This window comes from Seriola lalandi, unplaced genomic scaffold, assembly GCF_002814215.2.
Source record: "Seriola lalandi dorsalis isolate HSWRI2012SDOR001 ecotype SW California unplaced genomic scaffold, Sedor1 jcf7180002054560, whole genome shotgun sequence".
Lineage (NCBI taxonomy): Eukaryota > Metazoa > Chordata > Actinopteri > Carangiformes > Carangidae > Seriola > Seriola lalandi.
The window spans coordinates 1,016,321-1,042,180 of NW_019525113.1; the positions used below are offsets into that span (position 1 = coordinate 1,016,321).

Below are 25,860 nucleotides of genomic sequence, written 5' to 3' on the forward strand. Positions count from 1 at the left end.
TGTGCATGTATGTGTGTGAATATTGGGGTCTGTGTGTAAGAAGTGTGGTAGTCCGCGGGTGAGCTTGATGAAATGCCTCCCCAAACTCAGGGTGCCATGCGATCAGCACAGCGCTCGTGCACAAACAGTCTAACCTCTCCATCTCCGGCCTAGTGGCCCAGCGTCCAACCCCGACACAGGATACAAGGAGAAAACACAGTTAGCGACACTCCTACCACTGCCTGAACGCTACATACTGCCACTTAGATTGTCCTGGAAAAGGATGTTATTAGTTATGTAATAGCCTATTACTATAACATTTATTCAAAATTCTTATTATTTACAGAATAATCATTTACCTGACATTCTTATCCATAGCAACTTAAGGGAAAGAAAGGAAATTATGGCTGAGAATAGATAAAAATGGGTTAAATCTTTCCCTGATTGAAATGGGTGGTGTTAGTGAAATATTAATCATTAGAGTTTAGTTTCTTAATGAGTTACAGCTCAAGATATGTAGTAAATGATTAAGACATCTTATTATGTAACAGCTATGTTTATCTTGGCCGTTCATCTGCTTGTCCACTCTCACCTTGCTCATCTTGCTCTTACTGTCAGCAGTCAGGAAGGACATGTTGTTGATCTCATTCATCACCACAAAGTTCTGCTCCTCCCTTTTAAAGTTCTGTCATAAATTACACAAGAAAAGGGTTAAATGGCAAAGGACAATCAGGAATCACAGAATAGCAAAAACAATTCCAGAAAAACACCAGAAAACTCACATGGGATTTGGACCAGAAAATGAAGACCTCTCCCACCATCCTGAAGAGCTCTTCTGCATCTGGATCTGGGCAGGTCAGCCACCTCGCCCTACAGACGAAGACAGCAATGGCAGAAATAGATTAACTATCAAAGTATCAAATAGGTACAAACAAATACTGGATGTATGTTATCTCCTTTTAACTGGCATAGGTGCTTATGCTTGGCAAGGTTGTTGTTGCTATCTCTTGGTTAGAAGTAATCAACAGTAAAGCTTATTTCATGAAATCTGAAGCGTTGTCACTCAAAGAAACGATTTGATGAAAAGTAGTCAGGTTAAGCACTGGACACTGACACATCTTTTATACCAAGAGATGTAATCACTCCGAACAGTAATCAGTAATCGTGTTTCCATTAAACTGTTCTCAAAGCAAACAGTGTTAATTGATTATACGTTACTCAGGAGAATAGTGTCATCTAAATTTTAAACTAAATTTGAATACAGCTACCTGTTGTTGTCCACGTAGCGGATGAGCAACGGGTAGAGAGCATACAGGTCCCGGCACAGCACAGCAAACTCATCTCGGATGGTCCCGTTTTCACTATCCACCTCTGTCTTGCCCTCCATGCGCAGGTGATCCTCCTCGGCCACCACTTTTCCTGAGCGCTTCTTCAGCTTTTCCATGGTAGGGATGAAATGAGATTTAAGCATCTCTGGTTTAGCCCTGCTGACAATCGGTTGGGCAAACACTGGAGAAGGGGTACACAGGAAACAACAGTCATCAGTGGTAATAATAGTGAGCATAATTCTTTCTAAATATTAGATGTACAAAATGTGAAAATGTACACTATAATACGTGTACTACTTGCATGCAAACTAAAAATCACTATGAAAGCCTATTTTATTAGTTTTCAGACCCAACATTGCAACATTTGGGATTCACAAATCAATGTAGTAAGGGAGCATTAAAAAAATCCTTACATAACTATGAAAAACTCTAAATTAGACCTCGTTAATGACCAAAGATGAGAAGCCAGAAGATGTCTAACATCACCTGAAAGCCCTCTGGCTTATTGTGAAACCTCACCTGCCAATCTCTTCATCCAGGAGGCTTCATCTATACCCAGGTTGTTAACCACAATCTTCATGATGCTACCCAGCAGCTGGTTGAGATGCTCGGAGGTCACAGATGTGCAGATCTGGTTCTCCAGCTCAGGGAAATTCTCTGGGCCCCTCTCCCACCAGCGTGGAAGATAGTTACACAACATGGGCAGGGTGATCTCAATCACATGGGGCATTTCTGTGTAGCGAGCCCCAGACTCAGCCAGGTCATGGATGTCCTTCATCAGGATCTCCAGCTCTGGGATGTCAGGGCACAGCTCCTCCACTTGGTTGGGAAGACCCAGAACTGAGGAGGGCGAGAACAGACGAAAAAAAGATAAGGAAACAATTAATTAAATACGCTTTAATAATCTCATACATGAATAATCAAATGTAAAGGTAATTTTCTTGGGAAAAGAAGATAAAAACCCACTGGATCTCTCTCTGGGAGTCTTGGTGGTGTAAACAGAGAATGTGTTGAACTCATTCAGCACTGGCTCAAGGAAGGCTACTGGCATTGCAGCTGCTAAGTGGGCCAAACACTCGCCAAGAGCTGGTCGCTGTCTGCACAGGAGAAAAATACCACACAATCTTAATAAAATCCCTGCTTAGAAACTTCTAAAAGTCAACGGATAATCAATCTCTAACAGCATACATTTAGCATATTTTCCTGTTAAAGGTTCTTCTAAGGATAGAGGGTGTTCTATTTGTAGAAACGTCTGATTTTGGGCTAAATAAATGGAATTGAATTGACTTGAAATCACTCATACAAATGCAAATTGTTGCAGGAAACTCGTTTACAACTTGTTTTTAGACCTTCATAGATCCACAGAGATCTCTACTCACTTCTCTGCATGTGGTGTCTTCACAGTGCCCAAAGAGTAGATACTGCACATTAAGCGATAGCAGGATATTTGCAAGTCGTCCACTGAGAATGTAGAGAAGAAAAGAATAACGTGAGCTTTGAGTCAGTCCTTTGAAAGGCAAATGACTATCAAGTAATTCAGCGGAGAAAAGCACTTCACTCACTCATGACATCATCTCCAAACTGGTGCTGGGCAATATGGTCAAACAGTGAAGTGAGGACTGGCAGCAGGGCGGTGGTGGTGTAGTTAATGTTCTGGGACACACCCTTAACCTACGGGACCATTCACACGTACACAAATACAGATATCAGCTCATAGGATAAATGAGTGTAGAGTGTAAAAACAATAGTGTGTGTTGCTGTCTCTGACCTGGTTTCGACTGGACACTTTGCCCAGTTTTAGATTTTCCACCATCTTCTCAATGTCATCTGCAGCACTCTCAAAGAACTGACGCAGGCCAGCCTTCACAATCTCAGGGCCTGATTTCATAACAGTCCTTGAAAAGGTGAACACAAAAGAATCGCCAAAAAAAGACAGATAATGTCAGATGGTCTGTTTCTATTTTCTCTCTGCTTGGGGAAGTGACGGGGATGTGATGTGAATAGATCGTGAGTTTACCTGGCATCCAGAGATCGTGAGAGAATGTGCAGACAGTTTACCACTGCACCTGCATCCGTTCCTGAAAACAGCACAACAAAGATGTGTTGTCAGGGCTGTCTTTCTGTACAAATCCACTTTTTACAGTGACGGTCAGATTTATTTTAAGAGGAATTACGCTTAAAAGCTTTATTTTTAAAAACAGAAAACAGAGCATACAGTTACAGTAGAGCGTGTTAGAAAACATTGACCGAAACCAAAACCACATTAAAACCGTTCATTTTAACTAGTAACAGATACTGTAAGTTAAATAACTTAAAACAGGCAATTATGGAACAGTTGAACCATGGGCTGATTTCATGAGTGCTACGCCACCACTGTGCAGTTTGATATGGGAACTTTTTAATTGGTAGCTCAGATACATTGGTGCACTCTGACTGTCATGTACCATGTGGTACCAGTGAGCCAAGCTAAAGGGCACGGGCTCAGTGCGAAGAGCTTGTCAGTGTCTAATGACCACTGGATACATAAGAGTGACTGACTATTAAAGACACGTGGTGGTGGGAGGAGAGGAGAATGACGATAAAGCATATAGTGTTTCATATAAGCCAGGCTGAAAACACATCACAGAGCTGCAGTACAATACCATCCGTGGTTACCTGACACCACTACAGACATTCATGCTCAAATCACTCTCTGTTTGTGAGTACCAATCTGAGTCTAGGCCTTAAATGCAACAAGGACAACTTTTAAAACACCAGATTGCAGAAAACATCAAAGCCAAGCAGAAGCTGAGCTAAGAGGAGAGAAGCATTAGAGGAGGAGGTCCAGTAAGGAGGGCAGAGAGAATAAGAGCGTGGGAGGATAGACTAAATATGTGATACAATGCTCATTAGTATGTAAATGAGAAGGGAGGAAGGAAGAGGAAGCAAAGAAGATCTGGACAAATAAAAAGAAATTCGACAGGAGAACAGATACAGAGGGACAGAGATGGTGACAGGGCATAACGCCACCATGCAGATTCCTTACCAAAGAGAGATACTCTGTGCCTCACCAAAGCAGCCAACTTACAGAAGATACTGAGGTAGGAGGAGAAAAGAGGAAAGGGAGGGAGAGGGGGGGAGTACAGTAAGGGGAAACAGGGAAGGAAAGATGTTTGAAGTGACACAGAAAGCAAAAGGGAGGTCACGGAAATAAAGGATATTGCACAATAGGAGAGAGATGAAGAGACATGGAGAAGGAGAGGACAGACACTATCACACGAAAGTACTGTGCTTAAGGAGAGTTACATGGTAAAGTCACATAATTCAGAGAACAAAGCAGTCTTTTGAATGAGCTTTTACTGCACACACCTTGCAATCATCTCCTTCTCCTTGTTGGAGGAATGCCCTCCACTACCCAAGACCTTTGCAGGAGTGGAGAGGAAGTACAGGCAGTGGTTCTTGAAGTACTGATTTATCAGTGGCAAGAGAATCTGCAAAAAAAAACAAAAAAAAAAACAACTCAAGATGTATTCATTTCATAAAATAATAACTTCCTCAAGCAACACACTGTCTTGCCATCAAACAGGCCCCTTCTCCATGTGCTCATAAAGAGACAGCAGAGAGATGAAGAAATGATGAAGAAAGACGATTCCACAAACAACCAATTTGGGTTTCAATTCAAAGCAGCTCACCTTGGCAAAGAATTTGATCTCTTGTTCATGCGGTGACTTCTCCACTCTACCACTGCTAACCACAGCCTCTGTTTAAAAAAAACCAAATGAAAAATATGTCAGGCCCTAGTCAAAATGTATACATTAGCACCGGAATATATGACAATGAGAAGCCTTTGTCTCTCAAACCACAGTACCGAGATGAGCGATGAACTCCTGGGCGATGTCCATCCATTTAAGAAGCTTCTGGAGGAAGCCATAGGCGAAACGCTTCTCAATAGAGGAAATGTCCTGCTCCATGTCCTTCAGACCCCTGGGGACGCAGAGATGGGGGAGTAACAGAGAAACAGAGAGAGAGACATGAACAGAAGTAGCCAGTTTATGGTCTCTCAGAACCAAGTTCTTTACATGTGCTGTCCGACCACATCAGAAATCGAGTGTTTGTAGTTGTTCTGACCGGCCACAGTGGATGGTGAAGTAAAAGCCAACCGTCATAAAGAGGGAGATGGGGTATAGTTTAAAAACAGGGATAACAGTGAACATTTTCAGACAGTTTCTCCAGGGAGAGATTCATAGTGTGACATTCATACTGTACACATGAAAAGTGGCACAAATAGCTGAGTAACAAATGAAAAACGACAGCTAGAAACACCCGGCTTCTTTCCTGCGCACAGCTGGCCAATCAAGCCATGAAGTGGGTGTGAATATCAAATCGTCATTTTTGGAAAGTCACAGAAATGGTAGGACACAGAGTCCCCAGATCTGACGTCGGAAAGTTGTGGGGGAGGGGCTCATGGAGTTCATGGAGTTCACAAGGAGTATAAATCTGTTTAATCCTACCACCGAAAAGGTGAAATGTCCCGCCTACCTCGTCACAGCGTATCCGTTGAGCTGGAGGAACTTGAGCAGGTCCTGGGCCTTCTCCCTGTCCCTGGCCTTCTCCTTAGCCGTCAGGGTGTCATAAGGAACAAGCAGTGGATGGGTGCCGCCGCCTAACAGGAGCACAAATCATTTTGGCAATCAGAAGACTGCAGACTAGAAACACGTAGAGGTGTGTGTGATAAAGCCCCGTCTCACCTTTGGCCTGTAACTCCAACTTCTTCTTCCTGCCCCAGGTGTTGTGATAGTTTTCTGCCAGCTGCTCAGCCATAGACTGCATGAAGAGGGTACGAAAATCAATCTGTCAAGTTCCTGACAAATGTCTAACCAAAATATGACAGAGCACTGACAAGTGAGAGAAAGATACATACCTGCAACTCTCTGGACAGAGCCATGCCTGAGATGTCTACTGGCTGAGGGCTGTAGCCATGACTGGGATCATAAGTGGCCTGAAAATAGACAACACAGTAGAACAGTGGCTCCTTGTGAGTTTTAGGGATTGCTAAAGGATTCCAGGAGGTTCGCAGAAATAGTGGACAGCTTTAATTTGAAGAGTTTCACCCATTTAATTTGAGAGAATATTTGAGTAAGAATGCTGATATCAATCGAATATTGAGTCGCTCCAGACCAGTAAGAGATCCATCAGTGCTTTTGTGTACCCTTTTGTAGGAACAATCCTTTCAGATATGCCTAAACAGACAAGATGGCCTCAGATTTTCTGCATAATACTGATTGTTGTTCTCACTCCTCTTGTACCTGAGCAGTTTGGGAGATCTTGCGGGTGGTGGTGGCGGTGGTGGCAGCCTTTTTCTCGATATCTCCCTCCCCGTCCCTGGCTTTCTCCAAGGTCCACTCCCAGGCCAGCATGGCTTTGATGGACTCTTTGATGGGCCAACGATAGATCTCCTTGTCCTGAGAAACATATATAAGAGGATTTAAAAATTCACAGTAAACAAAACATTCAGACTGTCTGTGAAAATCTCAAGAGGCAAGGAATTATATTTGAAAAGTTCACAGCTCAGGTGTGCTAGTTTAGCAGTACTGGCTGTAGAAGCACACAGGGCAAGGAAAAAAGCTTTGTTACAGTTCAGCACCTGTGTGCAGATTATCAGGTTTCAGACTAATCAGAAGGTGACAGATGATTACCTTTTCAGAGAACGTTTTGTATGGTCGGAGCATTGGGTGAGTCTTAGCATTCTCATCTAACACCTCTCCATAGGTCCAGTTGTTCTGAATCTGAAAATTGATATAACCATTAAGACAACCATTACAAGGTACAAACGATTTCAATTTAGAAACAGGAACTTAATTTATATCTGAGTTACAGTTTTCATAACTGACCTTTTCAAAGGCCCATTTGTCGTGAGTGTGCTCTGCATACTTGTTCATGAAAACATCCAGCCTCTCTGGGATGATGGTGCTGTGAATAAATGAACTCATATTTAATACTGCATAGGTTTTGAATACCACTCACTATAATATAAATGAGCATTTTGAATTTTATTAGCTCGTACTAACTTGTGAATTTACCTATGGAAAATAGTAATAATTATTCTCTGTAAGAGCTTAGGTCACTTAAGCCCATCTTCTTTACAGCTGCAGTTACTGGGGTTTTTAGAATGATATAACAACATAATGTCAAATCTGGTGTTAAAATTTGATTTTAGGTTTTATGTATTATGTTTTCCTGTTGTATGTTTATGTGCATTAAATAACATTAAATGTTTTAACTGTATGTTTTATGTATATGAAGGTCTGTTCACATTGAAGTACTGTTGTACTGGACATTTATTTTCATCTATGTTCTCACTTGGTGGTTTCCACTGGTTTTGGGTCAAAGTTGCCTTCAGCATCCACAGAGGCCTTTTTCTCAGTGTGTGAGGAATAGCTGGCATCCACATAGTCAGGAGGGATGGCTCCTGCTATAGCACAGAGGCAGGGCATGGCGATCTTGAAGAGTTCTGCATCAAATTTCTAGAGTTTGGATAATATGAGAAAAGTCAAGTTAATAATGGCACAAGCTTTAACCCCTGTAACACTGTGGGAGGACACCAAGAGATTCATCTCTCACCTTGTGCGCCAGCGATTCAAAGATTCCCCAAAAGAGTTTACGGGAAAGATGCAACTCTTCCTCCGAAGTCACCCCGAAATTAGCCCATCCGTTAGGCAAGCAGTAATACTTCCAGCAGCGCTCGTAGTGATTAGTCAGCAGCTGAAATAATCAAATTACAGAGGTAAATCAAGTGAAAGATATCAGCTAATAAAATGAATAATATCTGTATTTAACAACTATTAGTGAACACAATAATCACTGTAATTTACTTTCCATAATCCACCCAATCAGTATTTACACTACGAGCAGCGTGTGGATACACTGTTTGTGACCTTTATTTCTATTGTTGACATTCTGTTTTATTCTGTTTCATTTCTCTATTCTTATACAATAGGATAAAAAAAACAAACAAATACAATAAAATTAAATAGTAGACAAACCTTAAGAGGCATCTTTGCATATTCATTGAGGATGGGCACATCAAATACCAGCCGTCTAAGCAGATGCTGCAGCATGGAGGGTCGAAGGTACCTATGAATACATCAAAAAGGAAGGTAACTTTTTAAAATAAGTAATGATATTGTTTTTTCAGGTCTTTTGCGTCCAACTTTGTATATTGTTTCCATGTGAATGTAGGTGTTTGGCCATGTTTGCCATTCTTGTTTGATCTCTCTTATAAAAGAAATAATATATCTCAAGAGACCGGTTTGGTTTTAGTACTGACTTGCAGAGCGACATGAGGCACTCCTCAATGACATCCCTCTGAGCCTTGGTAAGGGCTCGGCCACGGGACAGACGGTAGATGGTGTGGAGCATGGAGTCGATCATGATGGCGCGGTGGTCTGTGCCAGCAAACAACGGGGCACACTTAGTGAGCAGAGGCAGAACAGCCGAACAGAGGTAGCGGTTCAGTGCCAGCGCCATTTCAGTCGTACTGAATGCCACCTATTGTCAGAGAAGAAGAAAAATCATTTATCCTGACTGTAATACTTTGGAGACAGTAAATCCCATCAACATATAGACTTCCGGAGTTAACAGAAGTGACATTTCATGTGTCTTTCCCGACTCACCGTGTCCAGAGAAGCTGAAGCTCTCATGTCAGGCAGGAAGCCAACCTCCAGCACATGAAGCAAGAACTCCTGGTTATCAATACCGTACACTCTATCAAGGAACAGGACCATGGACGCCTTGTGGTCTGGCACAAAACTGGCTGACATCTTGGGCTCAACAATCTGACCATCTGTGTTTTGGACAGAAGAAATCATAAATGTAGGAAGATGCCACATTATCCCCCTTGCTTTTCTTTTTTTTTTTTTAAATTGACACTATGTTTACACACAATCCCAACTTTGTATCTAACCTTTGCCATGGGCAGGGATCTGCACAGGCAAGCTGATGACTCCCACCAGGTCCTCTATGGGCACCAGAGACCTCAGGATGGCCCTGATTCTTAGAGCTTCACCCTTGCCTGCTTGGATCAGCTGTAGATATAAACATTTAAGACATTGTGAACCCCTGTTCATCAACCACCTACTTGACCACTGTTTCTGGAGGCTTAAGCAAAATGAAATGGTGTGAAAAGCCATTGTACTCACATGCATCTCAGGGGCACAGCGGCCCAGCAGATCAATAAGGGCTGAGTAGAACGACATGATGGCATTTCCCAGATGCACACGGTTCTCCTCCTGCTGTTCCTCACCACCAAACCTGCCATTCAAGAAAACATCTTTCTCTCTAACTGTTTGCGCCTGGCAATATTATAAAGCAATATAATACACAACAGGGTCGATTAGTTCATTTGTAAAAGTTGTTATTTATTGAGTGAGACGGTGCAGGTTGATCTAATTTTACAATTACAAACTTAAAGGTGAATAGCCTGTATACGTGTAAGTATCACATCTACTGTGCCGTCACTCACATGAAGCGTCTGTCCTTTTTGACAGTGGGTCCATCCCTTGCTGGATCCTCTGAGATCTTGATGGCTTCCTCCATGGCAGCCAGCAGACCATTCCCGCCCTCTCCTCTCAGGGCCGGGCCAAAGCACTCAGGTCGACGGATGAGCAGACGGACCACAACATTGGCGTTCTCCTCCACGCTCTCTCCTGTGAGGAGCACGTGTGCAAATATTAGCGAAAGCTACAAACAACTCAAAACTACAAATGTCAGCGTTGTATGAGTGGGGTCTGACCATTGACGAAGACAGCAAATCGGAGGAAGTCCAGGTATCGCTCTCCTCCACAGGGGTTCCAGCCGATGTCAGGGTAACCCTTAGACATGAGCATTGGGCACATCTGCAGTCCGCAGCCTGCCAAGTACGTCACCACCTACATCACCAAGAGAGATTATAAGATAAGTTCACTGTACCTTTTCGTGTGTTTCATGTTTTTCTATCTTGTCATTTTTTATTTTCTCAAACCATTTCCAGATCCTGCTCTTGCAAAGCCAAGGCCAGCTCATTGTTGTCAATGCAGGAGGCAGCGGCCACGTCCAGAGGTGTGGACCCACGCATGCCTGCAAATATAAAATGAACACAGTCTGTGTTTGTTTGTTCTTTGACTAATTTACAAGCTTATCATTCTAGATTTTTCAAAATGAAAATGTTTAGACAAATTTATCTTCATTTTTCCGACTTCTCGTGCATTAAAATTAGTGTCACTGCAGTTTAACATGAACAGGAACTCTGGTGATCTTTACATTTTATCCTGCTTTTCAATATTCAATTTTAATACAGATAAATCCACTTCTTAAAATAAAAACTGAAAAAAGTTTTCCACATGAACAGTACAGCAAACTGTACATAGGTGGCTGACACTGACCCAGGCCGATGCCGCTGTTCTGAAGCAGGTAGCTCAGATGGTCAAACATGGAGCGCTGGTTCTGTCGGCTGATACGACAGAAGTAACACAGGAAACGACAGCAGTTGGTCACCATTTGAGGGAATCGAATCTCCTGGAGAGAAAAAGTAAAAAAGACACTTTCTGTCTACTGTGGTATGTGCTGTGCAAGGCAAGTGTCCAACGCACCCCTCAATTAGTCTGGTTAGACTGAGTGACATAATTAAACAGAATCCCCAGATACCTTTGAGTCTCCTCCTCCGCCCAACACATTGACCATCACCTCCATGACGGTCTCATGCATACCGAGAGCTCTCATCAGATTGGGGTGTTGGTAGAACACCTTGTTGTTCATGATGTTCCTGAATCAGAATGAAAAATACAGAAGTCAGATTATTTGAACTGTTTAAGTTCTGACAACATTTTAGAAAACAATTGCAGATTGAATGAAATATCATAGATCCAAATCACAAAAATAAAATGACAGCAGCAGTAGTTAAATTAGAACTAACTGAAAACTGCTGCCACAAGCATAAATAACTAATATATTATTGACAGGAAAATATAATATCAAACTATCAATATCACATCTCACATCTTTATCACAGTAAGAGATGCGTACACTACAGGGTTCAATGCACCACCCCCACACTGACCCGATGCTCTGGATCATGAGCCGCTCTTCTTCTGGGCCCATCTGGACAATAAGCAGTGAACGAATCTGTCCCAGACACTCAAGCAGGTCCATGGTGTCCTGAACAGACACGGCATTGATGGAGTAGGCTTTGGGCAGCGCCCGGATCAGCTCGCCCAGGCCATCATACTGCCTGTGGAGCAGGCTGAACATCAGACGCACCAGCTCAGGGTTCTGGATGAAGGACTCCTGCGCCCAGTGGATCATGGTATGGGAAATCAATTCCTGAAGGGTGCCTTGGTGAAGTAGAAAAATAAGAGTTTCATCAAGTTATATTCAACTGCTTTGATTTTTTTAAAAGGTGAGTTTGATATTTCTGATATTTTTGTACTGAAGCAGCTGATGGTCCATCTTCTGTAAAGTCTCTATCTTTTGTTATGAATATTGTCCCTTTCCATTTCCCAAATTACTCAAAATCAGCTGCCCCATAATTTTAGGGTGGAAAGGCTCTGCAGCAGCATTTATGCCACAAAAATTGCAGTGAAAACCTGATATAAAGTAATTGAAAGTGAACTATTAAAGAACAAAGGTTGTCTGTGAGAAATGCCAATCAAATCAAAATCACATATTTCATAGGTAATTTCATAGGCTGTTAATCTTACTGGGTTTCAGCTCCTCCTCAACTTCTGGCTTCTCCTCCTCTTCTTTCTTGCGCAAGCTCTTGATCTTGTCCACCAGACTGAAGAGTCTGCCACTCAGCGAGGTGTCCACCTCCTCCTCTTCTGCCTCCTCCTCAACATGTATACCTATGTGTAAAAAGGCAATACTGCATTATAACCCCACGTAAAAAAACATTTACATGTGCAAGGTAAACAATACACAGGATCTTTAAAGAACTTCTCACCGCAGTGAAGCAGGATGTCATTGTGGAACTCTCCCAGAGTGTCTCGCACCTCCTCAGGTACTGGACACTCCTCATCCTCTGGACCGTGTTTAAAGTTGGTCAGCAAAAGAACCTTGAAGAGAACCACAGTAAGGCAAACCATCAGCATGTTTTGTCTGTTTTTCTCCATCTCTTTGTACATGAGGCATTTTCGTTTACTACCTGAGGTTTCTAATGGTCTTTCAGACAACAGAATGTGTTCAATATCAGTTCTCAATTTCCTAAGAAATCTGGGGTCAACGTATAACTTGTGGGAGAAATATTATCCGAATCCATCCAAAATTCAAACCCCACACCACATATCTAGTGAGTATGAAGACGGTTCTTGGTTAAAATAATTAGTACCTGGTCTTGTGGTGGTGAACGGAACTCGCGGGTCTTGCGTGCAGTCTCAGCAGCTGACATGGTGAAGGCTCTCATTAACAGGTTGTAACGAATACGTTGGTTGCTCTGAATATCGTGGACAAACTGGTCTGAATAGGCCACAATGGCTTCCACTCGGTGCCGCAGCTCACAGTCGCAAAAGTATTGCAGGAGCGTGCACATCTGAGAGAGGGAGGTTACATAGCAACAAGAGTTTCAAACTTATAATTAGTAAAAATGTAAAAGATATTTTAATGATATGAATTCTGTAATATAAAATATTAGCAGACATTTTACAGATGGACAATGGTCAGTGTTTAAAAGTCAGACTGACCTGCAGTTTGACAGACTCGGGCAGCTTCATCTGGAGTAATCCTTCCTCCAGACCCTCCTCCTCCTCCTTTAGTTCTGCCTCCACTGCCTCTGCCTCCTTCTCCTCCTCTGCTTTCTCTCCGTCCACTTTTTCTACTTTGGCCTCTCCCTCCTTCTCCCCCTCTTCTCCTTCCTCCTTAGGTTCAGCCTCTCCCTCCTTACGCTCTGCTTTCGCCAGATCTTTCAGCTCCTCCTCTTCCTCATCACCGACCCCTTCATCCTCAAGCTCAGCCTCAGATGCCTCCTCCGTTTCCTCCTCCTTCGCTTCCTCACTTTCTCCTTCAGCAGCTCCACCCTCCTGAACTTTCTCTCCTTCCTCCTCCTCTTCCTTTCCACTGAAAACATTGGGGTCGATCATCTTGAGGATGTGCTTGGTGTCCTCATCATTGAAGATGCCCATAATGAGCAATGTACTAATTAGTTTCAGGATTGGGACAAAGTGGAACTCCACACTGCCTCCTACTGGATCGCGCATGGCCTGGCTACCGTCTAGCACAGCTTCTGTTAACATGCTAATCGCCCTGGTCTTCAGCTCCTGTGGAGGAAACATAAAAATAAGCAAAAAGGGAAATAAAATTTTATCGATGCAATGCAATCTTTCTCGTTTCTTACTTGTAGAGGGAAGATAGGACTAAGGGTGTACAGATCAGGGTCGGTCCCGACAAAGTTGACGTATGAGAAATGCAGCTTGGGCCGTAAGCAGGTGGTGAGGCCAACACCAGGGAGAGAATGGGCCTTATTTGCATCAGGATAGAGATGGATGGTGAGAGTCTCCTCAGTCATGGGGACGATAAACTCCCTGTTGGTGCCCAGACGTGCCCGTTTGGCAGACTCCAGGTGGATGCTGATGAGCAGGTCATAGTAGCCGCTGCGGAGAGGTCCAGGCAGGTAGGTGTTCTCGGTGGCATAGAAAAGCTGGGATTCATCCACATGGCTGCACAGGGCATGGGCCACTCGGTTGTTGCCGAGGGCACACACAGCGCAGTAGAGCATGAGGGTGTGGTAGTGGAACTTCATCAGGTCATGACGCTCCGACAGCTCCAGGATGTCAATACACCTGAGTAAAAAAGACACAGACTCAAAGATCAATACTGATTAGGTGTCTCTGGTGAGTACATAGTAAATATCGTAATCATGATAAATATTTATATATAACCCATATCTATATATATAATTTCTCTCCCCCGCAAACTCAAACAAAATTTTGAAAATATCTGGGGGTTAGTGAATCTGCTGCTAACCTGCAAATTCTTGACCAAAACAAATTACTTGCAAGAATCCATAGGAAATGTTGGGAGCCAATTCCTGCCTGCTGTTAGACTGTCTCTGTTCTCTACCTGTTCTCCTCTGGGATGTGCAGGGCCATCATGATGAGAGGTTCAGTACACTCCACCATCCAGCCCAACCTCTCACTCACTCTGCCCACCTCCGGGTTGAGGAAGTGATTGGGCATACGACTCCAGACGACCGGGGTCAACATCTGGACATCCAGCCTGGGAGGGCACTGCGGGACTGGATTATTACGCTCGCTGCGGAACATGGCGGCCGATATGGGCATGATGTTCTGATACGAGCGAGAGAGACAGAGGAGGGGAGGGTTTAGACAATCATAGAGAGAAGAAAAGGACGAGTAGACACTTGGATTTGAAAAAGGAGAAAGCAACGGATGATGGAGGCTAACATGACAAACAGGACAATAAAGCAAGTACAGGAAATCAAAGCAAGAGGCTGACGTCCCTATCATTCACTGTCCCAGTTAACAGAGACTCCAGTCAGCACCTATGTTCCATATACTTAACTGATAAATAATAAATCATAAAGTTACACAGAATTACATGAGGTAAGTGCAATAGCACTCAGTAGAGAGCATACCTCCGCCAGGGGCAAACCTTTTCTTCCACCAGATTATTATCTGAATCTGCACCAAATTTATATACCTCTGATTTTATACATCAAGATCCAAATATTATTTCCTGAGAAAATTACAAAAATGTGAAAAAAATGCTCTATATCACAATGCGGAAAGTGATAAAAAAAATTCCTGTATCTGCCCCTTTAACTGAATTGCCACAAAGATTTTGTGTTTTCCCAGCCCATGTCCCATCCCTTTAGTTTAGTACTTTTTATGTAATCCTGCTGACAAACCAAGAATCAAATAAACCAACAGACAAGCGTGAAAACATAACCACAGTGGAGGTAATTACCAAAGTTAAGTTTCAATTTCACTTCTCTCCTTACGTCCACACACACATTTTCTCTTCCTTGCCCTCACATGTGCCCTTTATACAGTCTCTCTCTCTCTCTCTCTCTCTCTCTCTCTCTCAGTCCCATATGTCTTTGTGTCTTTTTTGTCTTTCTCTCTCTCTTATCGATGTATGGTTAAATGAGATCTAAACATCAGTGCCAGTGAATTCATTTTTATCCCAACAGAGACACTAAGTCACCATCAAGCTGGGCCACATCTGACCCACTTTCAAAACAGGTGAGGAGGAGAGTCACCTGTCTGAAGGGGGGAGGAAGTAAGCAAAGGTAGCTGCAGAAGCATATGAGCAAAAGAAGTTTCTGACCTTGAGTTTGCCCAGCTCCACCTGCACCATGTTCTGATTGGAGGGCTGAACGAAGACAGCAGGGAACAGCTTGGTGTTGGGCTCCACCTGAAATAAAACACCTCCGGCTTTACAATTCCACAGTAACATAAGCAATCTCAACTAGTTTGAAATCAAGTCCGAAAAACACGTACAAATACATAAACAATCTGTACTGTGACTACACTTACCTGGAAGAAGGTGTTTATCTCCTTTCCATTGGCTGTAAAGGTCATGAGACCTGTTGCCAGGTCAACCAGACAGCCAACCACCATGTCCTCCTGGCTGAAGCGGGTCTGCTGATTGCTGACCAGGTCCCCTCCCCACACCATGTAACAGTTACTGTGCTTCATACTGCAAAGAAAGAGCAAACACACTTTTCATTTCAACTCATTCTTTAATAAGGCAGTTGAAACACTATGCAGCTGATCCAAACTGCTTCACATCACAGAGAGACAATAAAAGACAAAGACAACAACGATATTTCTTTGTCATTTCTCTCTGCCGTTTGTCCTTACCACCAGCAGTGTATGAATGAAACAGCAAACCTAAATCACATTACTCACATCTCAAACCAAGAGAAAAAGAAATAATAACTATATCAGCTTGTAATATTTGCCATTGCGCTGGAAAATAAATTGCTATTTACACGTAGGAAAGACTAACCTGTCGTGTATGTTGCCTCTGTCATCTCCCACGGTAACAGTGACACTGCGGACTTTGGAGAGGTCAAAGGATGGATCATACTGGTGGTAGTCAGGACTGACCCAGCCAATCCACACACCTGAGGGCTCCTGCCCAGCAAAGATCCTCACAGAATAGAAATACTGAAAATACAAAAAGACCAGGGAGAAAATAAGACAACTACAAGAAGAAAATATCTGAGTAAAGGCAGCAAAGGATTACAGATACTTTCATAACTTTGGTAGTATGACGCAAGCTAATGTTAACACCCAGTAGGCTTATTCAGCAAATCATGCCAGCCTAATCCCTGGATTTCTGCCACACTGGAGGGATCATTTTGACAAGCACTATAAATTTAGCATCAGCAGAACATAATGTTGGACTCACAGTGGTGGTACTTTGGATGATCTCAGGGTCATCTCTGTCGTCAGGCACCACGTCTTCCACCAAACGCGGCACCGTTGGAGGTGCGGGAGGAGGGGCGAGAGGTGTCATGGCAGCCTTCTTAGCCTTGGAGAAAAATCTAATGCACGCAGAAGATAAAAGAGTTTTGTTTAGTGACAGTTAAATCTTAAGGCTGCACTTAGCAACTTTGCTCACTGCCTGGTAATACTGAAGTCATTTTTGAAGCACATAGACCGCATAATGTCAATCAATGAACTGGAAAAAAAGAGAAAAGAAATTGTCTATTGCTGAGTTGAGTCTAGCTGTTGCTGGATGGAAGACTCATACGATGCTGTCTAGGAGACAGTTTGTAATTCAATATCAAGTTTTAAATTATCACTCCCTGCAGGCTGAAAAATAATCATAACTGACAGCCAATTGAAAAACTCCTCAAGGTCTCATTTAGTAGGACTGGGAAGCTCTTGTCTGACCAATGTTTTGCTTCACACTGAGAAAATGGATGAATTATTTACATAATTATCTGCACCTTTAACCCTGTGAAGGCTGGTTCCTCTCCTCTAAAGAAATAACCTTCCATGCTTACCCTCTTTTCTTTCCCTTTTCTGACACTGTGTCTTTCTCATTCTCCACAGAGATCTCCTTAGGCACAGACGACTCCTTCTTTTCCTCCTCCTGCTCCTTGCGGCTGGCAGACTTCTTAAGAACTTCAAACTCTGAGTCGGGCTCCACCACTACCACTTCCTCCTCTGGGATGGTGAGGGCACGGGTGAGAGGGGTGGTCCCTGCTGGGATCTTGAAGGTCTCGTGGAACTGGACGGGCATGCTGAGTCTAAGGAACATCATGTCGGTATTGGCGTTCTGTGAGCCAAAGGTCTTATGGGTCAGCTTCAGACACGGGGCACTGTCCACAGTCCCATCCACTCGGGAGACCTGATAGACAACACATTTAAAGAAAAATAAATTATCCAGTTTTAAGTTCTAGCTTCATTAAACATTAAAGATGTCACTGAGTAGTTACCTCAATATGATTGTGATCCGTAGGTACAGGCACAAACTGGGGCAAACTTTTACTGAACCACATTGTGATGTCTCTCTTCATATTGATGCCAAATGGTTCAAATCCTTCCTGCAGGCCACAGATGGCAAAGTAGCGCAGGCTGCTGACATTCTGACCAAGATTAATCCTTCCAACCTGAGACAAGCCCAGGGCACACACCGGGATAAAACCTGAGGGGTAAAATCACAGTAAAGTAATTGGTTAAAATATTTTGAAATTGCTGTTAAGGTGTCCTGATGTATGAAATTTATATCAAACAGTTTTTATGCCAAGAGATACTGCCTTTCAATTACTGTAATAATAATGCGGATCCAATAAGGTCAAACGACCATAAACTCTTACCTTCACCAATTTCAATGTCTTTGAAAGCCATTTCCGACCCTGAGTCACTGATCAACATCTCTCCATTGAGTGTGAACATGATGTTCATCTCAGTGAGGTCAATCATACAACCGACCACATCACCAGACTGCCACTGGCGACCAAATGGTTCATTGCCAATGTGCCATCTTTGAGCCTGGAAAGGGTTTCATCCAATAAATTACCAACAAACTATAACTTCAAATTCAATAAATGATCTATAAAATACAACTTCATATTTCCTTTCAATTTGTCTTGGTGCAACTCGACTGAATGTTGACTTGACTTTTTTCTAGCTATCTAAACATTGAGTTTGGTTTATTTCATAAATGCATCATCATCATTTAATAAATACCTCATCTATCTAACTCATATAACTAACTCTACATAACTACATAACTTGACAAGCACTTTATTAAACTGGACTGGTGCTGATTTAAGATGAACCTAAAAGATGCAGACTTACCTTATTGCCATTGAAGACATAGGCCAGTTCATCTGCTCCCAGTTCGGTGTCAGAGCGGACATTAGGCCGTGACCAGCCCACTCTCATCTCCCCCGTGGTCACTGCCTCAAACTCAAAGTACCACTTTCCTTGGGTGACAACGTTCGACTTCTCTGCCCTGAAGATTCGTACTTTGTCCCCGCGGATGTTCTCAAGGCCATGGCCAGCTGCAGGGAAAGAGAGGGAAAGTTGACAGATAAGATTAAGAACGCTGGAGGTACTGGTGATGCCCTGGGATAGAGGTTTGCAATTGCATGATATTCCACATTCAACACATGTTATGTGAGGTAAGCTGACTTACTGCTCTCCTGATCTGGAGGTTCAATGTTGTAGCCATAGCCAATGAGAGTGCGGACAGCGTTGTTAACACTGTCTCGGTTGGTTTTCTTAGTTCTCTCATCCAGCAGGTTGTAAGGTACCAGACGAGGGTTTCGCTTATTTAAGATGTCCTGAGGAGCATAAGGGAATACAAGTTGATTACAAAACTTTTTTTTTTTTTTACAAATGGTTATGATTATTTGTCAAAGAAAACATTAGAAAGGCAGCATGGCTTAACCCCATTTGGATTATACACAGTTATTTGGTTGATATTGTTAGTTAATACAAATTAATTATACAAAGTCAACTCAAGGCTTTCCCACAAAAAAAAAAAAATGAAATAAAAATAGAAATAAAGGATTTATTAAGGATTGGAAAAGGATTGGAAAATGGTTACCTGCACAATACTGTAGGTCCATCCTTGTCGTACCCGATCCCTTGCCCAAACATTATGCCCATTTTCTGCCAGTTTTTCTACAAGCTGGTTCTGGTTTGGTGTCAGTTTGACATGGCTGAGGTCAAGGGGGGCAGGCTTGTAACTATTGGTCATCACATAGCTAGAGAAGAGACCAAAGAGTATATTTAGATATACATAAAAGATAATGCAGAAAGTCAGTTTATACAGACAGAAATATCCTTGTCGCCGTACGTCTTGGGTAGCTTGATCTTCTTGAGATTCTCTTCTGCTTTCTCGTCACCCATACCAACATGGCAACCCAGTGCCAGGAGAGTCCTGTGGGACAACAAGGATACAGGTATCACCAACAGGGTCCAAGGAAATAAAATTCCTCCTTTGACCCTCACATCTCTCAAAGTAAAACCTCTACAGAACTTAATTACCAACTTACTTCAGAGTCTCGCCAGACATCTGCAGGTTGTAATTCCTCTCTGGTTCAGGGAGATTCTGGAAGTCCACCAGGCAAGGATGGAGTTTCTTGTTGTCATCCCTGAACTGTAGAGGAAGATGATGGTAGGTTACTCATTGGTAAAAAAAAAAAAAAGAACTCACCAATTAATTTAATTCAAAAGACATTCATATATCACAGTTCACAGGGAATGTAATTCTCTTTCATTTCATCTCTCTCGTGTGTCTCAGGGCTCTTGTTGCGTTGTGTTATATGTGTTATAAATCAGTGATATGTGTTCTTATGCAACTATGTGACCTTTATAGAAAATGAAAATAAATATATCCACCATATCCACACTTCTGTCACCTACAGTACATTTATTTCATCCTAAAAAAGGGGTGTGTTTCAGTGTCCCTGTATTTTTACCAAACTATTTGAAATGGGTATAATTCAAATTGTTCTCATACTTTTTGTTACAACTGAAGACATTAATCACTGAAGGTTTAAAATTCAAGGAATAGTAGATAAAACACAATGATAACACTGAGTTACAAACTGGGCCCCTGAAATATTTGTGATATTACTCAAGAGCTACAAATCATCTAAATCAGGTTGTCAAATCAATATTCCTACACTGTTGCTTCTGTATTGCAATGCTGACTTCATACTCACAGTCCCGTAGGTCCAGCCCTGCTCAATGCGAGTGACGGCCCAGAGCTCGTGAATATTCTCTGCCAGCTTCTCTCGGATACGCTCCAAGTGGGGCGGCAACACAATCTATACAGCAACAGAAAGTCAGCAAAGAAAAAGAAACTTCAAAGTTGAAAGTCTGATTTTAGGTTGTGAGCTTTTACCTGGACAGTGTCCACAGGGCAGGGGGTGAACGAGGTGTGGGTGAGGGACTGGGTGGGACCCAGCAGGTTGCGGACGCCACTGAAGTCGTGCTTGTATTCCTTGATGGGTTCGATGCGCATCCTCTCTCTAGGCAGCAGAGCCTCATAGCACGGGGCATAGCCAGGAGGGGGCATGAACTTGAAGTCTCCATGACGACCACCAAGGAGGAACCGAGCCCTGAGGTGACAGAAACGCAGTCAGTACCATTATCAGTTCCTTTATCCCTTTGACAGAGAGATCTTTATATACCACTGAAGCACTTTATGGAAACAGCGTCTTGATCTTTATAAGACTCATAATAAAGAAAACATTGATTTCCTGTGCCGATCCCTGAGCCTGTGTTTCCCTCCTTGCTCTCATAAGTCAGCGTAAGCCCCATTTCAGCACTGTCAGGAACGATTACACACAGTAGCTGTAAAATCTCTTTCGGGGGACAAGACAAGACACTAGGTTCTAGAGAGATTATTTGGAGGATAATTTAAAGGGTTTAAATCATAAGAATTATAGAATTAAAATGGAAAGAATTAATAGTTATTTAAAATGCAGAACTGTTTTGAGCATTATCAATCATCTGAAATATTCTGCCAGTTTTAATAATTTTTTGGATCATTTCAACGTTCTCTGTGTGTATTCCCACATTCGTCAGGCGCACATTGGAATTAAATCACGCAATTTTAAAAACTGACAACCTTGTGCGTAACAGGTAAATCAGCCTCTACCCCTGCATCATTTCATTGCATTTTTACTTGTTACAGTAATTTCCTGTTGTGTTGGTTAAATAAAGAAATTAACATGCAAATTGATTAAACTGATCAACAGAAAACAAGACAAAAATTGAATACAGGAACACACTTTATTTATGTTTCACACTTACTTGACTCCAGCAGAGAAGCTGATGACAGGGAAGAAGAGGCCATCCACATTGAAGTTTTCAAACATGCCCTGAACTGGGTGGCCATTGATACGGAAGGAGATACTGGGCACGCTCAGATCCAGACAGCAGCTGACGACATCATCAGCAGCCAGGGTGTGCGCGCTGGGTGAAGCCACCTGCCGGGCTACGGTACCTGAGCGGCAGAGCAGAGAGCAAGGAAGCCATATAACAAGACACAGAGCATCATGGTGAATAATATAGTAAAACAAGTAAGGGGACCTTAATCTTACCTGACCATAGATGAAGTCCATCAAAGCCATAGGAGTAGAGGTCATCTCCCACACCGTTTCCTCCCCAGCCTTCTCCTCCTCCAGGGTAGGGGCTGTAGCCCTCGGTCATAGCCCAGCCCACACGCAGGTGGGTGGCCTGTGCTGTTACAAAGGGTTCCACATAGTCTACCATCATCTCATAGTACCACTTCTTATACTGCGTGGATCCCTCACATGTACCCAGGAAGATATTGGGCCTTACACTGCAGAGAGAGGAGAAAAGAAATCAAAATTAACTTTTACAGACAACAGCCATTTATAATAATAATTGTATAGATATAGGACTTTTCTTAACAAAGTTACAGAGTGCTTCACAGTTAAATACAACCAGACAACAGAGAAGCCCAAAGAGCCTGAGCAAAAACAGTAGAAGAGCATAAATCATAAATCAAAATTATACAAAAGGATCTGATAATAAGTTAAGAGACAGAGAGTTTAATGACTTTTAAATTTAGTCTTAGAATTTTATATTAAAAAACAGAAAAGACCGCTCTGTACTTTCTGTACTGTAGAGCAAGTTAACAGAAGTTTAAGTACCTGGTGACATAGTTTACAATGTTAGTCTGCAGCAAGAGCTCACGACCCGGAAGCAGGTTTTCAGTGATGAGGTTCTGGTTGGACCTCACAGCGACACCGTTACACACACACAGAGAGCGCAACACATCCAGGACCTGAAAGCAGGAGCGAGACAGACATTACAATCATCTTTATGTGGCAGAGCAGACAATTCATACTTTCATCCACTGGCTACAATCACTGATGGAATTACAAAACAAAACGTTTTTATTAGGCAAATACAATTTCAAGATGCTGCAACATTCAAAATCACCACCTACAAAAGTGTCTGGTAATGTGGGAAAACCTGTCAGGTGAAGCCAATTATTTTGCTGCCAGCTAATGTTACCTTCCCACCCTGTTCCTGGCAATGAGAAACGACAAACCTTGTGGTTCCTTCCATGTTTGTCCAGGAGAGAGATGATAGATTTAATGTGGTTTTCCTGGATGATATTCAGAACCTCAGGGCTTTCAATTAGCACACAGTACAGCACCTCGAGAATACCTAAATGTATAAAGAGGAGATATGACAAATTCTTAGCATTTTCTTAAGAGGGTTACGTGTAAAAATGTAATGATGTGAGTAATTTAAGACGTATCATGAATAACAATATGGTTCAAAAGAAAAAAAATTGCTAGAAAATAAATTACTACATAGAACACTGGCAATTAAAATCAGTGCAAAAAGATTCACCCAAATCATGTTTGGTCTTCAGCCTAGACATTGGCTGACAAGCTCACAATAGTACAAAACGTTGAAGCTGTATCTAAAACCTACACTAGATGCAGCCAACCCTTAACAGCAATTAGTCAATTCTAAAGAACAACTCTAATTCGTGGCCAGTGGGTGTATCAGTGAGTGAGTGAGATGCATCTGATACCGGAGGAGGCCTCCAGACGGTCCAGTTTGCTGACCAGCCAATCCAGGTTGTCACAGAACAACGCGCAATTAGAGCGGTTCCCCCTGATTAGAGAAGCTGTTCAGTGGACACACGGGGAGTGAAATAATGTTACTTCGTTCAGTAAAGACAGTATTTCATTTTATTACATTGTATTGTATCTACAGAGTTTATAGTAATTCTTCTACCCAGAAGCTCATAAAGGAGGTTGACAATCTCTTTCCAGGACTCTGCAGCTTCCTCCCCGGCAAATTCAGAAAAGTGAGCAGCGGTGTTGTACACATTCAGGCGGTCAATGCACTCCAGTACGATGGTGATCATTCCCTGAGAGTAAAAACACAGGGACCAGAAAGATTGTGCATACATTATTATTCTGTTTCTTTGTGTTATTTCTTGCTGAATTTAGAGTTGAACTGTACTTGGCTTGGATTTGGCTAAAGTTAGATCAAGGTTTAGCTTGGCAGGATAGGTTTATTATCGTGAACCTACAGGGAATAAATGTAATTAAGCACAAGTTATAAAAGCAAGTACATGTTTTATGTGCATGAGATGTGTGTGTGAGGTCACAAATGTCCTCAGCAGGCTCAAAAGTGCAAGTTCCCTTTTGCAGAGTGAATGTATCTTAGTAACAGGAACAGACGGTAAAAATCAATAGATATAGAGAGTCTGAGGGTGTGTGAGGTTGTGCAGGCAGCATGCAGATTACCTCCTCTTGGAAGAGATTCTGCCGGTTGCGGAGGGAGCGGAGCTTGGTCTGTTTCTCCTCGTGCTCCAGTTCCTCCTCAGGTGGACGGAAGTAGAAGATGAGATCCTGAAGAGAGAGGATGACCCCCTCCAGAGGGAGCGACACAGGCCCTGGTGACTTGTTCTTCCCACTGAGAGAGTCCAATCCCCTGGAAGAACAACAGCAAATTAACAAAAATCTAAAACTTTTAATATTTTTTGACACTCTTCATAGTTCCAGATAAAAAATACAGTTACAGTGCTGTACCATAAACAAGTAAGCTCATAGTGAAGATGACAGGTAACTTCTGGTTCATGCCCACAGTAAGACATAAATAAAAATCAATGCATCCAGTCACAAAGAGGAATTTTTCTTCTCACCTCCCTGCATTTGAAAATGTTCTTACTTGATGAACTGCCTGAAGAGGCCTGTAGTGCTGTAAATCATTCGAGCAGCCTGAGACTCTTCAGTCTGGGAGCGGGACACAGTCAGGGCATCGTCCATATGACCCTCCTGGTGCAGAATGGCCTGGAAACACAGACACATAATAATATTACAGATGAGTTCTCTCTGTCTTCTATTCTCCTTATGTAACATCTATACAATGTTTTTATCTTGTCCCCTGTTGTTAAGAATCTGAAGAGTCTGAAAGTTATTACTACAACACCACTGTAGAATTACCCACACTAACTCAGCTTTTATTGCTATTTTACGACAGTATTTATCTCTCTTCTATTACCTTTCTCTTCATCATTCCCAAACGAGCAGCTTTGGCATCCAGGGCCGCATATGTGAGCCACAGGCCTGTGGAGACATGCTGGACGAAGCACATGGACTCTCCGTACTTTATCTCTGGAATGCCCATCCCCTCAACATCACGCTTCTGAGCCACCTCCACCTTCTCCTGCTCAGGGGAACCAGGAGGAACAAATAGGTGGGAGAAAATGACAGCGAGTTCAGTGAGTGAGGATATCAATGCATAATAACAGAGTATCAAAAGGCAAGAGTTCAGAGAAACTCAATCTGTTCATTTTTGTAATTGTTAACCTTTGAAGCACGGAAGCAGAAAGCAGATAGTTTGGTGTTGGCCCTCTCTGGGTCGACCACCAACAGGCCCTTTTCTTCATCCAGACACAGGTACCGGCCTGTGGTGATATGGCGAATACGGAAAGACTGCCCCCACTTCATGTGGCTACCGCTCCAGCTGCAGGAAGAAAGCAAGAAAAAAAATACAATTAAGATGCCAAAGTCTTTTAATTTCTACTATATAATAATATAAACAAAAGTGATTGTTGTTAAAAACCTTTTAAGTGTGTGAACAGGTAACCAAACAGACACCGTTAGCACCGTTAATCTTCATTATGTAAAGGCCTTAAGGGGACAATCACCTGATTCTGAGAGGCTCCAACCTCCACAGGGATCGAGCCTGGCTGCAAACAGTACCGCCTTCATAGTGACCCATCCTGCAGCAGAGTCAGGGAAGACACGTACACAGTCATACCGGATTCACAAGATATTTTATATCTTCTTTATATAGTGTAGATCTTTATATCTCTTTCTTCTCACCTGCGCTTTTCCTCTCCTTCCTCTGGCGTGGAGATGGCCAAACACTCATCCATGTGCCCGTGGAAGAGTCTTAGAACATGACCTCCTGTCAGAAACCCTAAGAAGAGGAACACACATCACAATGAGTGTATATCGTGTATATTGTGTCTATTGTGTGAATATGTGTGTATGAATCTGTGAGTAAATTTCTCTTTATGTATAGTATATGTTAAACACACACTG

The 25,860-nt window shown here is 42.6% G+C and overlaps 1 protein-coding gene across 7 annotated transcripts in view; it reads right to left on the reverse strand.

Annotated features, from left to right (window-relative positions):
* ryr1b (ryanodine receptor 1b (skeletal)) overlaps positions 1-25,860 on the reverse strand; it is a 71,041-nt gene that overhangs the window by 23,974 nt on the left and 21,207 nt on the right. For 4 of the 7 annotated variants that reach the window (XM_023415992.2, XM_023415991.2, XM_023415990.2 and 1 more), the window contains exons 8-72: positions 25,639-25,735; positions 25,461-25,535; positions 25,120-25,276; positions 24,812-24,976; positions 24,479-24,600; positions 24,055-24,241; positions 23,537-23,672; positions 23,331-23,426; positions 22,836-22,954; positions 22,432-22,565; positions 21,856-22,097; positions 21,566-21,758; positions 20,652-20,868; positions 20,470-20,574; positions 19,798-19,901; positions 19,599-19,682; positions 19,347-19,506; positions 18,933-19,080; positions 18,593-18,798; positions 18,109-18,283; positions 17,728-17,936; positions 17,293-17,639; positions 16,692-16,827; positions 16,287-16,447; positions 15,812-15,974; positions 15,603-15,689; positions 14,373-14,599; positions 13,648-14,092; positions 12,998-13,570; positions 12,646-12,846; positions 12,262-12,373; positions 12,020-12,163; positions 11,380-11,653; positions 10,968-11,085; positions 10,706-10,838; positions 10,306-10,400; positions 10,078-10,213; positions 9,808-9,991; positions 9,485-9,596; positions 9,250-9,370; positions 8,960-9,129; positions 8,614-8,834; positions 8,330-8,420; positions 7,908-8,048; positions 7,647-7,810; positions 7,178-7,256; positions 6,983-7,072; positions 6,593-6,748; positions 6,208-6,285; positions 6,035-6,110; positions 5,826-5,949; positions 5,155-5,270; positions 4,979-5,046; positions 4,656-4,777; positions 4,333-4,382; positions 3,325-3,385; positions 3,076-3,202; positions 2,870-2,978; positions 2,687-2,768; positions 2,274-2,404; positions 1,827-2,147; positions 1,248-1,488; positions 762-849; positions 572-664; positions 135-149 (exon numbers count right to left, since the gene is read on the reverse strand). In XM_023415992.2, coding sequence (XP_023271760.1) covers positions 135-149; positions 572-664; positions 762-849; positions 1,248-1,488; positions 1,827-2,147; positions 2,274-2,404; positions 2,687-2,768; positions 2,870-2,978; positions 3,076-3,202; positions 3,325-3,385; positions 4,333-4,382; positions 4,656-4,777; positions 4,979-5,046; positions 5,155-5,270; positions 5,826-5,949; positions 6,035-6,110; positions 6,208-6,285; positions 6,593-6,748; positions 6,983-7,072; positions 7,178-7,256; positions 7,647-7,810; positions 7,908-8,048; positions 8,330-8,420; positions 8,614-8,834; positions 8,960-9,129; positions 9,250-9,370; positions 9,485-9,596; positions 9,808-9,991; positions 10,078-10,213; positions 10,306-10,400; positions 10,706-10,838; positions 10,968-11,085; positions 11,380-11,653; positions 12,020-12,163; positions 12,262-12,373; positions 12,646-12,846; positions 12,998-13,570; positions 13,648-14,092; positions 14,373-14,599; positions 15,603-15,689; positions 15,812-15,974; positions 16,287-16,447; positions 16,692-16,827; positions 17,293-17,639; positions 17,728-17,936; positions 18,109-18,283; positions 18,593-18,798; positions 18,933-19,080; positions 19,347-19,506; positions 19,599-19,682; positions 19,798-19,901; positions 20,470-20,574; positions 20,652-20,868; positions 21,566-21,758; positions 21,856-22,097; positions 22,432-22,565; positions 22,836-22,954; positions 23,331-23,426; positions 23,537-23,672; positions 24,055-24,241; positions 24,479-24,600; positions 24,812-24,976; positions 25,120-25,276; positions 25,461-25,535; positions 25,639-25,735 — 9,914 coding nt within the window. The remainder of the gene's footprint in view (positions 1-134; positions 150-571; positions 665-761; positions 850-1,247; positions 1,489-1,826; positions 2,148-2,273; positions 2,405-2,686; positions 2,769-2,869; positions 2,979-3,075; positions 3,203-3,324; positions 3,386-4,332; positions 4,383-4,655; positions 4,778-4,978; positions 5,047-5,154; positions 5,271-5,825; positions 5,950-6,034; positions 6,111-6,207; positions 6,286-6,592; positions 6,749-6,982; positions 7,073-7,177; positions 7,257-7,646; positions 7,811-7,907; positions 8,049-8,329; positions 8,421-8,613; positions 8,835-8,959; positions 9,130-9,249; positions 9,371-9,484; positions 9,597-9,807; positions 9,992-10,077; positions 10,214-10,305; positions 10,401-10,705; positions 10,839-10,967; positions 11,086-11,379; positions 11,654-12,019; positions 12,164-12,261; positions 12,374-12,645; positions 12,847-12,997; positions 13,571-13,647; positions 14,093-14,372; positions 14,600-15,602; positions 15,690-15,811; positions 15,975-16,286; positions 16,448-16,691; positions 16,828-17,292; positions 17,640-17,727; positions 17,937-18,108; positions 18,284-18,592; positions 18,799-18,932; positions 19,081-19,346; positions 19,507-19,598; positions 19,683-19,797; positions 19,902-20,469; positions 20,575-20,651; positions 20,869-21,565; positions 21,759-21,855; positions 22,098-22,431; positions 22,566-22,835; positions 22,955-23,330; positions 23,427-23,536; positions 23,673-24,054; positions 24,242-24,478; positions 24,601-24,811; positions 24,977-25,119; positions 25,277-25,460; positions 25,536-25,638; positions 25,736-25,860) is intronic. The other 3 variants (XM_087176542.1, XM_087176541.1, XM_087176540.1) reach the window with 1 other exon arrangement.